Source organism: Oxyura jamaicensis, chromosome 6, assembly GCF_011077185.1.
Source record: "Oxyura jamaicensis isolate SHBP4307 breed ruddy duck chromosome 6, BPBGC_Ojam_1.0, whole genome shotgun sequence".
Taxonomy (NCBI): Eukaryota; Metazoa; Chordata; class Aves; order Anseriformes; family Anatidae; genus Oxyura; species Oxyura jamaicensis.
In genome coordinates, this window is record NC_048898.1 from 12867202 (window position 1) to 12882554 (window position 15353).

At 38.4% G+C, this 15353-nt stretch overlaps 1 protein-coding gene and 1 long non-coding RNA gene across 3 annotated transcripts in view; both read left to right on the plus strand.

Moving 5' to 3' along the window:
* The window catches only part of POLR3A (RNA polymerase III subunit A), a 37104-nt gene extending 31001 nt beyond the window's left edge, over positions 1 to 6103 (plus strand). The window contains exons 31-32 of one of the 2 annotated variants that reach the window (XM_035329787.1): positions 262 to 394; positions 3368 to 6103. In XM_035329787.1, the coding sequence (XP_035185678.1) occupies positions 262 to 394; positions 3368 to 3516 (282 nt within the window). In that variant the 3' untranslated portion in view covers positions 3517 to 6103. The remainder of the gene's footprint in view (positions 1 to 261; positions 395 to 3367) is intronic. The other variant, XM_035329788.1, reaches the window with a different exon arrangement.
* Positions 6104 to 8516: 2413 nt separating this feature from the next.
* On the plus strand, positions 8517 to 14919 carry LOC118168911. The gene is made up of 2 exons (XR_004751855.1): positions 8517 to 8550; positions 9004 to 14919. It is a non-coding gene; the product is annotated as an uncharacterized LOC118168911 (long non-coding RNA).
* Positions 14920 to 15353: the final 434 nt, after the last annotated feature.

A 15353-nucleotide genomic window follows, 5' to 3' on the forward strand; every position in this document is an offset into this window, starting at 1 on the left:
GTTCTGTGGTATATGAGTGTTCTCTTCTGGTTTATTGAAGTATCTGTTACTACAGAACTACTAACCTTCCGGATGTTTAGCTGTGAAGCAGCCTAATACAAAAATGCTATATTATAGACAATATTTTATTTACTACTTCTTTCATGTGCAAAACACATTTCTGTTGTTCACTTGATTTGTTTCTTTACCAAGTATAACTTGGTAAAGTGACCTTGAGCCACTATTATGAGAGTCTTTCTTTGGGTTTCTCTATCACTCAAGGGTGAAGTGCTGGGTATTACCAGGTTTGGACTGGCAAAAATGAAGGAAAGCGTGTTGATGCTGGCTTCTTTTGAAAAGACTGCAGACCATCTCTTCGATGCTGCCTACTTTGGACAGAAGGATTCTGTTTGTGGTAGGTATTGCAAATTCTGTTGCTGTTTGAGGTTCTCATGCAGCAGCTGTAAACCTCTTCAACACATCTTAGATGTTTTAGCCTTTTTAAGATTTCTGTTCAGCTGAAGTGTGAAAAACTTCAGGTCTGAGGCTGATGCTTACTTCTTGATCCTAGAAATTTGTTGGATTTTTCTTTACTTCTAATCTCCATCAGAGATTTTGAAGTCAGTTGGACATTTGTCTTACATTCCTTAAAGTAGACATGGATTTATGTGGATTTTCTGTCTCTCACTACTTAGATAAGTGAAATACCAGGACATATGTCACATTATCAGTAGTTACGCTTTTTCAATCACAAAAGTTTGTGCATCTTCAACGCCTAGAGCAACCTAAGGAATCTAGCATTTAATATTTAAGTTTCCAGAGAAATAGGAAGACATGTATTTTTCAGGTAATATAGGTGAATATTGTCAGTACTCAGAACAGAGATGGTCCCTGTCCTGAGAAATTTATTCCTAAATGTATGTTTTTTAAGTTTTAGAGATAACATTAATGTCCACTAAATTGTCTTTTCACTGAAGTAATGAAGGAATCTGAGAAGAATTTGTTTCAACATTTGTCTCAGTTTTGCATTTCTGCTATCTATTATTTGGAATGGAAATATTTTCTGTTTTGTTTTGGTTTTCCTCTCCTTTAACAACACTCCTCCCAGATTTCATTCTCCTTTTGGAGTTACTTGTTAACAAGTCTCTATCTAGTAAGTTAAACTGGGAAAAGAAGTCAAACATCTTTCACCCTTCTCATCAAGTGAGAGGCCTCATCAAGTGTAGGCCTCATCAAGGCCTACAATCCTGGAGCTGTAACTAGTCATTTAGAGTTTCTGGGTGCTACTGAAGTATAAAAATATGACTCTGTTAGGTTAAGGTTTGCTAGTTTATGTGTATTTCTCAATGGTCTTAAAAAGTGTAGTCAGTGCTTTGTAGACGGAATATTTTCTGAATCAGTGGAATTTGTTAGAAATGTTTGTATTACTAGTCTGCATTTTAAATCAGACACTTTCTGGCTGTCCAGCGTCCCATGTGGGTGGGATTTTATTAATTCTTTTTATCATTCTGCCCATGGTTAAAGCAAAAGTCCTATGGCAGAATGATAGTGTCCTGGATAGAAGGAAAAGAAAGTATTTACTCTAAGTCACCTGACTTAGTAAGATCCTGTTTTGAATGATAGGGAAACCAAAGATCGTTTCATGTCGTCTTCTATATAAATGGTTTAGTTCAAGTAAGGAAACAGAGTGGACAAAACAGAAAATGGTTGTCTGTGTCCCAAAACAGAAGAGATCTTACTGGCTTGCTTATAAGAAAAATTGCTGGGCTGCTGCCTGACCTGCTCATCACTAGTTATTTCTTTGAATTGCTATGAAAAGAGAATCTCACATTCTTGCATCTGCAGAGCAGGAAAACTTATAAACATGGCCAAGAAAAATGAGTATGTGCCCAATATCAGCATAGGTGCAGAAGCGAATGGCATTTCAAGTCCGTGATTCTCCAGAATGTCTGGATGTAGTTGTAGACAATGTGGCCTTTGAATCTCTCGTCTTGTAAGAGGCCTTTTTTCCTTTGAGAAAAATGGGCAAAGCTGATTCATGCCTTACGTACATGAAGACGATGTTTTTTTTTTTCTGCAAGTTGCTGATGTCACCTTTCAGTGGGCAGAATGGATTCCTAGAATTTGTTATGCTGAACACATATATAACATTTTTGGTTGTTACAGCAGCATGTTCTGTTCATACATTTCCTGCTATATGTGACTACTGCCAGATGCTGCAAAAGGAAGTGGGAAGAAAGGGTTGTATAAATGCAAGCATTGGCATGGGAAAAGGATTCCCAAAATCTAAATGCTGTTTACATGGTTCAGAGGCTGGCTCACTTTGAAATGTTATTGTGCAAAACCAGGAAAGCTTTAGTTAATTAAGTTTTAGAAAGGTGTTTCCTTTATGCATTGCAACATGTATGCTATAAGGGTACATGAAGAGGTGGGACTTAATTTACAGTAACATCTAAGATTTCTATTATACATTCAATATTTTTTTAAGTACATAATGCTGGAAAACATGTAGAAATGCAACACTGGACTGAGAGTGAAAATACTGCATCTTCACTTGCATACAATGAAATAATCAAATCTTGCCAGAACTTTAAGGAAATCAGTTTTCATCCTAGGATGTGCATTCAAATGTACTGTTATTTATGGCTTATAGATGTAGCTATTTCTTAAATGCTCATATGAAGGACAGTATTCTCATGTTCCTAAGTACGTGTGAAATTTTTGTTTGGATCGTAACTGTAGGCAGAAGTTAAAGTTAAAACACTGGTATCTGGTAGCTTACTTTTAATACAGATTATTATTTAGAAAAATTGTATACGTCAGTGTATTTGGAACATATGTCAGCGCATTGCTGTGAAATTTTGTAGGTATGAAAAATAATATGGACAGTCTAAGTCTTTGAGTTCAAACCAAGCACTTTTTGAATAGTGAAAATGCAATAAATCAATAAAAATTCCAAACTGAAGTAGTAAGTACACCTCTTTCACAGGAAATTGCAGGTGTTTCAAGGGAGCTTGGTCAGATTTGACTGAAGTCTTTGCACTGAGTTAAAAAATTAATATGAAGTGACTTCGCTGTGGTAACTTCTTATGTTGGCACCAAATGGAAGATGTCTTCTCTGGAAAAAAACCTTCCGGAGCTCTTTCATTGCTAGAGATGGTGTTTAGATTAGACTGATTTTTTCCCTAGCTATCTAGAATAGCAGTAGCACCAATAACATATTGATCTAACAGAGACCTTGGCCTTCACATGTGAGGTTCAAGGAGTTGTGATAGGTAGCGTGTTCAGAATGGGAAAGTTAAAACAATTAAAGGATTAAAGGTTTTGTAAATCTTTACTGTTCAGGTGTTCAACATGTCTATTTGTGTTTTGTTTTTTCCCTCCCTAGGTGTTTCTGAATGCATCATCATGGGAATTCCAATGAATATTGGAACAGGACTTTTTAAACTTTTGCACAAAGCAGACAAAGAATCAACACCTCCTAGGAGGCCTCTGATATTTGACAATAATGAGTTTCATATTCCAATTGTTACATAGCACTCAGGTATAATACCAGATAGAAAAAACAAGAAAGAACAAGAAAACATAAGTTAAGAAAGAGTTCTATCAGTGCTGTGTGTCTCAATAACTGAATTGGTAGGTGAAATACTAGTAAAAGAGTTGCCCGATTGTTTACCATCTGTTATTTGTACGGACTCTGATACGAGAAGCTTCTCTGCACCAGAGAGTAGAAATACATTTAAGGTGGATTTCAGCTGATGGTTTTCTTCCTGTAGTAACATGCTTTGGAATGACCTGAAACTGTCAGTACCTTATGAAAATGACTTCCCAGGCTAGTTGATGCTAGTTTGTATAGGAAGCAAGTTTGTTTCCTCACCACCACAAGTAAAGTTTTGAAATTTTGACATGTACTTTCTGCTGCCTTATGAAGAAAAAATAAAGTGTTCAGAATATAATATATGTTACAACATATATTGTATGTGTTGGGTTTGGTTTTGCTTTTTGTTCAGTGGTTTTGTTTTGTCTCTTAGAAATTACCTATAGCTAACTTATAACACATGATGAGAAATAATTCTGTTTCAGGTTCTCTTGTGGCACGGGTGAAGGAAAATTGAAGTGCATGTTAAAACATGGTGTTGTAGGAAAGGAAGTGCCCTACTTGGAAATTTGTGCTCTGTGTGTATGGATAGCAAGTGTCAAAGCTACTGTTGCCATGCGTTGTGGTTCTGTAGGAAATTGAAGCTTCTTGTAGGCAAACAGGATTGCTAAAACCTCATAGTAAATCCATAAATGCTTGGGAAAATAATCCACAACTTGCTCATTATTTCCTGGGAACTGGCTGTATGAATTCTGGAGGCTGAAGGAAATTCTGGGGAATTGATGACCACGAGAATTGTGTACTTAGTGAAGCTGTAATATTGGCTACAGGTGAAGGTGAAGAGTAGGCATTTGTAGTATAAACATATTTCTGTAATTTACAAGTAGTTGATAAAATACGTGCAGTATGACAGCTTGCTTTATTTTTTGTTATTTGCATTACTGTTAATGCGTGGAAGTTCTTCTTAACTCAGTATTAGACCAACTCTGTATTCAGATTTGATAAAAACACCTGCCTGAGAATTCTGTGAGCTTTCACTTTACATTAGGAAAAGGCATTTCAGCAGGCACTGCAGAGGTTATACTACAGCTTCTAAGAACGAAGTGCACCTCAAGAAAAGTAGAACCGAGTGTCTGATTTCATTCATCCTGTGTTAACTTCAGGAGTGTTGTTAAAAGTGTATGAAGTATTTGCTCTTTGCTCGCTTTTAAAAAATATTTTTCCTTTATCCACAGCTACTATTCAGGAAATAGTTTTCCTCCCCAGGATTCTGTTTTAGGACACACCTATAACAAGTGGCAGATAGTAAAGTTCTTACTAAGCTCTGTGAAGACTGTTAGAATAATGTTCCAACTTTCAAATAGTTTTTCATATTATAGCTGTTGTTATAGTGCTGGACTCTGCAACTTAGAGCAGACTTAGTTTGGGAAATTTCATAAGTAAGCAGGGTCATTGGAACAGCTTAGTTCTATTTTGATACGTAATGCGGGAATAAAAAGGAAGCTGTTTTCATGTATGGACCTGAAATAATTTGATTCAGGTATTTTCATCTTTAGCCTATTAGACTAGTTTTCAGAATGAATATTCATTTTAAATCATTGTAGAGTGGCATGTTTAAAGTTACTCTAGCGCTGTGGAGGGCAAATATCTTGGTTCTTTTTCTTGTCAGCAGAATTTGGATATTGAATGTGCTCATATTATGGGTCAAGGTTAGAGAGAAACAAAGAAGCGAAGTGTTGCACTCACAAAGTAAAAGCTGGCTGATGAATAATCTAGCATTGGAAAATCAATGAGTTTGTGCTGCAGTTTGTCTTCATGTGGCAACCAAAAGAAAAGCGTAAGGCTATATTAAGAGAACGTAAAACCTGTTGGTTTAAGTTGAGGGTGCTATTGTTCTTAGGGTTTTGTTTTGTTTTTAATTCTTCTTCCATGCAGTGAAGACACGATGTGAAATTCAGCATAGCTGTTCTCAGATGTTTTTATATTTTAGCTGTAGTATATACTAAGATATACTTCTGCCTAGATTTTCGCAGGGTAAAGGTTGGGAATGTAATGCATTTGGTACCTGCTCTGAAAGCCATATATTTTGCCACCTCTCTTGTAGTAATTAAATAATTCAGAATAAATTTAAATTTTCTTTGTAATCTCTGTGAGATTGCCACTTAACAGTTTGTCGTAATAGAAGTCTAGCTTTATTTGTCTTTAAAGATGCAAGTATAAGACAGGTAGGGGCCAAATGGAGAAAAAGCCAGTAAAGCTTTGCTGTGGATAAGTACTTTGTTTTATCCTGGGAAGTTCTGATGAAAGAGCTTGGCGTTTTTATGAATAAAGATTCTTCTGCAGTTGTAATCAGGTGAGGTTTATGCTGACATGAGTGACCACCTACTTTTCTTCTGTAAATATATTGAAGTGAAGCTATTTAAATGGTGGTTTTACTCTTCTGTGTGTCTTAAGTATTTGGCGAAATACTTCTGTTATCGTTGCCTTTACTGTGACAATAAAAAGAGGCAAAGATAAAAATGTAAACCTTGTGTTTGTTTATTGATGCATTATAATTTGTGCATAATTAATTTATGGGTGACCTGACCTGTCTCTCCCTCATCTGCTTAGTTAAGACAGTTGACAATTAATGAGGTTTCCTAAAGTGAAGCTTCTAGTAGCCGGAAAGAGGCATTAATGATAGCTTCAAGTACTACTGCTGTACTTTTGAAGTGATGTCAGTTTGGGATCTATGCAGTGTCTTTATCAAAGTAAGAAAAAAAATATGTCTGAAGGAGCCATTGCAATAGGCACTCCTCAATTTTGTATTATTGGTATCACAATGCTTGCAGATAGGAATGTCCTTAGAAGCCCATAGCATACAGCATGAAGATTTTAGTAGTACCCATTTATGTGCCTAAATTCTTCTGTGGGTATAACCCATGAATGTTTTATCTTCAAGATGGCTAGCTACAGCTCTGCATTGAGACCTAGAAAAGCTTGTCACTACTAAGAACAGAAAATTGTCCAAGAACAGAAAAATCATAAGGAATCAAATTAGAAAATAAATTAACATTTTAATGCGAAAGTACAGGTCACTGATGTGGTTGCAGCATTGATTGGCAGAGCAAACTTATCTCTAAGAAAGAATAAATACCCAAATCTCACAGGACAATCTGAAAGAATGAAATAAAACCAACCAGTGCTGCTACTTCAGTGTAAGTGCTTATGAAAATTAAGGCTTTCTGTAAATAATAAAAGGAAATCCTTAAAGCATTTTGTTAGGTGTGACTAGATCATATGATCATCTTCCACTAGAGAGCAGTGTTCTTTTTTTTTTTTTTTTTTTTTCTTTAAGAAAAGATCTGTTTGGGTAGCAATCCTTGTTTTTAGATTAAGAAAAGTTTTTTTGCAATGTTGGAGCTGAAGTAGAACTGCAAGAAGGAAGGTAAACTGGCAAAATGGTATATGTGGGGAAGGAGGGTAATAGAGTACCTTTCCCTAAGGAAATAAGGAGAGAAGGAAGTCCAGACATGCTTTTTTCATGATCGAGTAAGGACTTGCTTATCGCTTGCCCCATCTGGCTTTAAAAAAATAAATGTGGCATTGAGATAGAGGGATGTAATCATTCCCAAAGGAACTGAATTACCTAACAGCTCTTTACAAGTGGGAGAGCAGTATATCTACTGTGAAAATGGATGGTGTTTTCTGTGGCAGCACTTTTCCATGCAGAAATGCTTGTTACAATCTGCATTTGGTCTCTGTAGTCTGTTTAAATACTCCACAGTGTGTTTGGTCTCTGTAAGTGTTAAAACAATAGGTGCAAGAGCTTTTCTGAAGGATGAAGCCCTGGCAGCTTGCTGGGTAGCATTCCGTATTCTGCAGCTGTTGCAGAGCTCCAAAGCAAGACCAGATTGCTAATGCTTGAAGGTGATGCTGAGAGAGGCAAGAGACCAATGTCTAGGACTGAAAACAATAGAAAACAGGTGGTCTTCTGAGTGTACTGACAATTGAAAACAGCAGAGTTATGTAAGATGACTTCCCCTTTACTGCCTGAAACCCACTGGGATGCTGTTGTTTTGTTAGTGCCTTTCAGATGTGTAACTAAGTTCATGGGCTCTTCTCAACGAGAGCTTGTAACTCCTGCTGCTAGGCCACGATATGGAAATGGCGTCAATTAAGTTCCTAGTGGTGGTACCACTCTCACTAGAAGAGAGGATATGGTATCTGTGAAGATCAGGTGAACAATTTGCTAAGGTTTGAATAGGAACACTATTCCATGTAAAATGAAACATATATATGTGTGTATATAGAGATTTGCAGTGTATGTCTGTCACCATAGCATTTTGAGCTTGCTGATAGCCAAGCTGGATAGAGCTGAGGAGTCCGAAGACATAAATAAAAGACCAGAGGGTGTGCAGGCACCCCTGTGGCTGGCTTTCATTGTCTATTTAAAGCTGGGATACTCCACCGGACTTCATACCAGGTTCTATTCACCTCCGTGATGGCTATCTTTCATCTGGTGGAGACACTGTCAACCGGAAATGAAGCTTTTGTGAAAGCAGCAGGTATCTGTATTATTTATTTCTCCTTTTTGTGAAAGTGGGTGTTGGCTAATATTCACATACATAGAGATGCTTTTTCTGCATGCACTTCTTTTTAAATATTAGGTTATTCAGATTTTAAAAACAAAATAAAGAGAATTGCCAAGAAATGCAAAAGCAGTAGTGAGGCTGCACTGTAGTAAACTTCAGGTGTCTCAGACAGTGCCAGAATTAGGCCTGTCAGACTTAAAAATTCTTAGACTTGATTTTTTATTCAGTGTTTTGCTCACTTCTGAGAAGTATTGGTTAGCAGTGTGATGTGATTCATCCCTGCTTATAATCCTGTGATATTACTTTTTCTGTTACTTCATATAGGAGTTGCTTCCTGAAGTATTCCTTTATTTTCTCTAAGGAATGAAGTTCTTCAGCCTGAGCAATGTGCAGTCACAGGTAAGGCTTTCTCTGAGTCAGTCTGATTCACTGTTGCTGTTGTCAACTGCTGCTGGTCTTTGGAGTGGTGGGAGTGGGCTCGACCGTATCGCTGCAGTGGGGTGGTGAAGGGCACAGAGGGCAGGAGACCTTTTTCGTGCACGCCCTAGAAGGAGGGACACACTTCACTGCTTGCTACTTGACTCATGTAATTTTCTAGTGCAGTGATATTAAAATGTTCCTTGTATATGTGTATAGGTAATTTGGAAAGCCCATGAGACTCTTGATCGCTTTCCTATAAGACCATCTTCCATGTTTTCAGCTCATACAAGTATTTTGCAGTTCCATTAGAGACTTCCTCTACGGTTAAGTTTTAAGAAGATATTTATTTCCTCTGACTTACGCCACTGTTCTGCATTTTCTAATTTCCCTTTTCATTTATTCTTTCTCTTCCTGTCCTTGTTTCTCACATAGATTCCTTCCTTCTGGGCCTTGGTGACTGTCACTGCTGGTGACACTGCTTCCCTGCAGCAGTGCTCCATCAACCATACTATGCCACTGGCTGGCTTCAGCTCAGCCATGTGAGGTTGCTGTGAACCTTTGCCTCGAGGATAATGAAATCACTTGAGGAAAAAACACCTCCTCAGCACATCTGGATGTGGAAATGTACTGCCATCAAAATTACGGTTATGGTCAAATAACTTCAGAACTTGTTATATAAGGAAATGTATTTGTGCTCTGAACTGAAAGGCAAGGCATCCCTACTAGATGAGGCGTTCTGTCACTACTGGAAACTCTCCAGCTGTTGAATTTTCCACTTAGTTTTTCTCTGACTTGTTTTTGTTCCTTCCTGTGTACCTGACACAAAGGTTGTTTCACTTGTTCGTGTTTACATGTACCCTGTAGAGAACAAAAAGAAGCAGCGATGCTCAGTGCAGGAGTGTGGTAATGGGCATATGTGAGATCAGCTGTTCCTGCCGCACACTAGCATGACCTTGGGAAATATTTAGGCTCTCTGTACTTTAATCTACTAAAGACTGCTAAATGATAATAGTGTTTCCTCAGCAACGTGATTGTGAAAGGAAATGACAGGATCATCATGGCAAGTGAAGGGATGTATTTGTGAAAACTATATACCGTGCAGAAGATTTGGTAAAGGGTATATCTTCTTCTCTTAATAGGTTCTTGTTGCCAGGATGTCTGGATTAAGAAATATGATTAGCAGTTGCTGTGTATAGTTCTTTGTTCTTTTTATTCTTTCATCTTCCAAAGAAAGTAGAGAAGGGCCAGAAGTTGTTCTTCCTGAAGTGAGATGTAAGACAGACACCGACTGAAGTGGGAACAGGAAAGGACAAAGTAGTGAGCTGCTGTGCTGCTGCTAGCCTTGTGGGAGCGGGGGTGGCAGCTCTGAGGGTGAGTTAAGAAAAAAAAAATATAACAGCACAAATAGCCCATGGTAAAAAGGATAATATTTGGCTTGCTTTGCTGATGCTTTGCTTTTATCCTTTGTGGAATATCCCTAGCAGAGTTGGATAAAGACTTCTTAATTCAGTTTTCTTTTGCGTGGTAGTTTTATTACCAAGCCGGAGCTTAATCTGAGTCCCCTGGAAACCAATTAAAGAACTTTCTCTAACTCAGCAGAACCAGATGAGCTTTGATATATGTGCTTTATATATTTATATCCATCAACTCCCCTCCAGTCAATGCATCTCTATAAATTCCAAACAGTTGCACAACATTTTTCTAAACAGCATCGCTGCAGACTTGATCCAGGAAGAATCATTTTAACCTACATCCTTTTTAAAGCTTCACACGCTGCTCAGGAATATGTCTCAGATGTTTCTGTGTATTTAGGGACACTGTATATTCTGTTATTTTTCATTTGGTATGGAGGTGTGTGACTTCTCTCGCTCTCTCTCAGTAGTATTAAACAATGAGGGTTCTTTTCCTGCATTTTTCTAGCTGCCCAATGATGAGTCTGCAGTGGCAGATGCTCTGACTTCCAGCTCAGCGGATTTATTCTCCTCCAGAAAGAGGGGATTAGAGATAAAACATTGTTCAGTTCTGACAGAACTAAGCATTTGCAATATTTTAAGTTCTAAATTACTTTTATGGCACTTGTCTTTGAAAAATATTAATGACCATGAACTGTTGAATTTTTAATTTTTAGATTTGTTTTGTGAGAGATAGAAAAATACAGTTGTGGTTAAGATTTGTAGCTCAGTTTAAACTGGATGACCAAACCTTGTGGAAGTTGGTAACGGAGCTGCTGCTGTGCCGAGCTAAGACGTTATTTCATTCTGGAAGTCTTTGAAAGTCTGGTGGCTTTCTCATCCCTGCCAAGGCATGTAGACTGGCTCAGAGTCTGTACTCCTTTTCCCTTAAAAAATAGAGTGTGACTTGGGAGTGACTTGGTTTCATGTTAGTTAATGTTTTCAGAACTGGATTTAGGTAGGTCTAGTGTTTTTGTAATGCTGAGCACTCCTCCATCTTTAGTTGCATCTTGGACAATAGCCTGCTTTGTCTGAGCAAACTGACTATAGGAAGTTGTTCGAGGGTTTCTCTTTGGGTTCTCAACCCCACAAAGAATATTCTATAATGCAAAAATTAAAAGTTTATTTTCAAATTGCAAGTGTATGAAATTTATGCAGTATTTACCTAGATAAATCCTGTGAAAATTAAGCTGTTGCACAGAATCTAGAGAACCCCAGAGAACTGAAGTTTCATGCATATCTGTCTCCATTCCCTCAGGTACCTCTTTGGGCTTGGCCTAAAGACACCTGGAGCACACTGGGTCTTTCAAGGATTATTGGCTTTTAATGTGCAGCCAGAGCCTTTTTTCTTCAAGTCTATCTTTGACCCCAGCCAACCCACAATGGAAGCACTGCCCCATGTTCCCAATCTGTAAGCATGCATCTCCATGCTTCTCAGGCAATGTTTCCGATGTGGCTCTGCAAGCATTCTGCCTATAAGTCCTTCTAAATCTCTGCTTTGTCATTTCTGCCTGCTAGGCACCATGAGTTGGGTTTTGTTCTTTCTGAACTCATTGGACTCATATCTGACATGAATTGTATTCTATCCAAACAACTTCTCTTTCTTGTGGCACTTTTAAAATATACTTATGTTTTCTACTGGTAGAATAAAATGTGTATACTTTTGTGGATAATGAACAAGACATGAACCAAAGCCTTTTAAAGTGAATGGGAAGATCCCTTTTCTAGACCCAAATGCAATTTGAAAACATTCATTGCTGTAAGAGCCAAAAGACCTGTCAGAAAAACAAGGAAGGTCTTGAAACAGGACAGAGACGTACTCGGAAGTTTTTACTATGACAGCTGTGTACCTTCAGCTGAAGTTTTTCTTAAGAATGATCAGCTTGTGCATGGCTTATTCAGGGGTGCTGAGGGCACTTGTTTGCTTTTTATCTCCCTGTTGGCACAAAAAGAAATAAAAGCAAATGGCTGGTATAGCCTGTATTTACTTGAATTGAAAACTGTCCTAGGAACTGAACCAATAGCCAAGTACAAGCAACAGACTTAAAAAGGAACTGTTTAAGATGTGCTGGCTTGTAGATGGAGGTAAGCAAGTCACAAGTTAGCCCAGCCTCCTAAAGAAAATCTAGTTGCCCCTAGTCCTGTTCTGGACAGACTGGTACTTGAGGTGTGTGTGCTGCATGTCGTCCCTAAGGAAGATGCAATTCTTGTAGCCCTGCAGCATTGCAAAGCAAACCTGTAGCATTGCAGGTTTCCTTTTGCTGACAGTTTCTGGAAGCAGTTGTCTAAGAAACAGCAGCAGCCATGTGTATGTGCATCCCAGGAACAACTGGTGTACCTCCCCATGCCTTTTCCCACCCATCCTCAACCACCAAGACCCTTCCTAGCAGATATCCTGGCCCAGAGGAAGGTCTTTTCTTCTTCTAGGAGGTAAATGTTTAGTTGCTTACATAGAACAAATCATTTTGATTTGCTTTTCCTTTTTCAACAGCTTCAGGAATGTTAAAAAAAACCTTCAGCAGACAGGGTAGTTTGTTTCTATGGAAGCTGACTGAGGAAACTGTTGATTTTCTTCATTTTAATCTGAATTACTAGTTCAACCCCTGCCCAGAGTAGAAATATACCCCTATAATCACCATCTGAAAGCTGCCCAGTGCAGGGCAAGATGAAACAACTGGTAGATTTTCAGGCTACAGAAAAAGCAGTGTAAAGCTCTGGTTTGCTTTACTTCATGCAGTATTCCTTAGGAACTCTCTTAAGGAGCTAACCCATTTGCTGTAGTTCAAGGTCACACATTTTTAGGAAGACCAGTGACCCTTGTGTGTCTGTGAGCTGGACAACAGCAGCTCCCTCAGGCTGCAGCTCCAGCAGCAGAGCCAGGGGTCCAGGTGCTTCCAGGCAGAGCCCCTGCCTGCAGGTGCTGCTGCCAGCTGAAATACTTGGCCTGGGCATGGCTGAGACACTATATGCATACCTGCCTCTTTCCTTTTAATGGGTAAACGGGGCCTTTTGATCTACTGAACCATTAAACCAGCGCCTTCCTATCATCAAAGCACTTCTTTATTGTCTTCCAGTTATATCAGTCTGGAACAATACGCTCCCATTGAGAACTGTTTAACTGCTATTGTTCCATTTAATGCCTATTACAAAATCTTTGTTTACTTTGTATCTAGACAGCTCTAATCTCACCTCTATAATCACTTCTATTTCTCCTACTGGGAGAATATATAATCTTCCTTCTCAGGCTCCACTCAGTGTTGTCAGCTTCCATTAACTTACTGTAACTCTCAATATTTTTCTCTAAGCCCCGGGTTCCCTGAGTCACATGAGTACGTGAGAAGCTTAGCTTTCATTACCAAACCATGCTTCTAGCTTACGTGGCTGCCAGTAAAGCTTGAAGACCTGAATCCGAAGGGCTCTGAAACTATAGAGGACATGAAATGTCTCCCGTGTATTTATATATAAGAAAAAAAAATCCTAGTCTTGAAGCAAATCCTCTCCTTTTGGGCATTAAACTTTCTGATAGCTTAGACTGATGATACTGAGGAGGAGATTTGCCAATGTAATTATAGCAGCAAAGCTGCTGCTGGGACTAAGGCAGCAACAGCGGGTAGATGGAGAAAAGGATGAAGTATTTGAGACTGAGTGACAGGTATTTCTGGCACTGAAAGACTATAGTAAGACCTATTAAAGTGACTATAAGAAATCTGTTTTAAAGCTTGGATGTTTCCAAACGGTGCCTTATCAGAAAAGCCCAAGCTAAAATAACACAATAGTGTCACTCAGTATGTGGATTGTTAATGTGCAATATAAATGTCATTACTTAATGTCTTTGGGAAGTAAAGAATTTGCAATGTAGAAGAACAGTCAGTGGGTAGTCTCTGTCATTGCAGGTGCAATGTTTTATATTATGGCACAGAAATCCATCTTGAAAACAGGTAGGCTTTTCTTTTCTGCTGTTCTTTTTCTTGTATTTTCTTCTCTTTCTTGTCTTCCTCTGTCCTCTCATTTTTCCCTTTTCCATTGGATTGTCATGATGCTCAGAATCACCGTAGTTTCTGTCTAAATCTGTCTAATCTTTATGGAAGATATGCTTTTATAGTGAGAATTATGCTAGGTTGCATTAACTTGAATCTCTTCTTAGTTTCTAATGTGATTGTATGACACAACACTGTATTTCAGGAAATGCACAGAGTTGGCATACACAGCTGTGATAATGATTGCATAATAAAAAGGTGTACTGACAGTTACGGGAATGAAAATGGTCTTGTACTACAGGTTGATTCCTGCTCCTGCTGTTCTTTATTCTTAATATTTCAAAGGTTTGCTTACTATGCGCGTACATATATATATATATATATATATTTAAATATAACTCCACAGTTAATCTTGTGGAGTTTGCTGGGATTTTGTATACCACACTGAGTTGCATGGACTAAAAACAAAAATAGTCCTCAGCTCCAAGACTCCGAATTGCTGAAACAATGCTTGTGTTGATGGATACTGTCCTCCCAGTTCTGCAAGAAAAGCACCTAAAAGCCCTTTTCTGCTCCCATTGTCAATCTAGAGAGGGAGGTTTCACAGCCGCATATTTACCAAGAAGGCACCCAACTTGATTTTTCAGACTCTGTATTTGGGTACTTTATTTCCGCAAGGCAACACTAGTGTTGCTATACTTCTTTCTGTAAAGAAGATACAATATTGAATCAAATTATTAACCTCATTTCCACCTCTATATGCCTGTTCTGTCCCCTAAATCTTTCTTAAACTGTATAGGCAGCTCAGGAATGAATAAAAACCTGGACATGTACATGTGGTTGGTATGACTAATTATTGGATTGCCTACTACAAGACACTATTTCCACACCCTAATTTTTTGCTGCTTAGCTTGAAATTCCAAAAGAACAATTATTTTACTTCTGACTAAAGGTATTACTGGTCGACTGCTCCCTGAAGGTCAGTGGCTTTTACTAATGCCCAAAGCATACATTCCCAGTAGCCTAGTTTCCAAATCTCCAACTTAGAAAATCTAATGATCTTTGTTTTCTGTTAATTTGTCAGGTTGTCTTGAATCCAATTTTACACAAACACCCATGACATCCCCTGGCAGAGCTTTCAATTACAGAACAGATTTTAATTACATTAAAAAATCCTTCCTTTTGTTAGTTTTAAGTACGAAAAAAACCCTTCCTGTCTTTGGGAACTGTGATAAATACAGGGGAAATTCTTGTATATTCTATGCAAGGCAGAGACGTGGATTTTCTGCCAAGGATCTACAAGAAAAAAGGTGAGGCGGGCATTGCAGGCTCAGAAGACTGATGTTCTATTTGG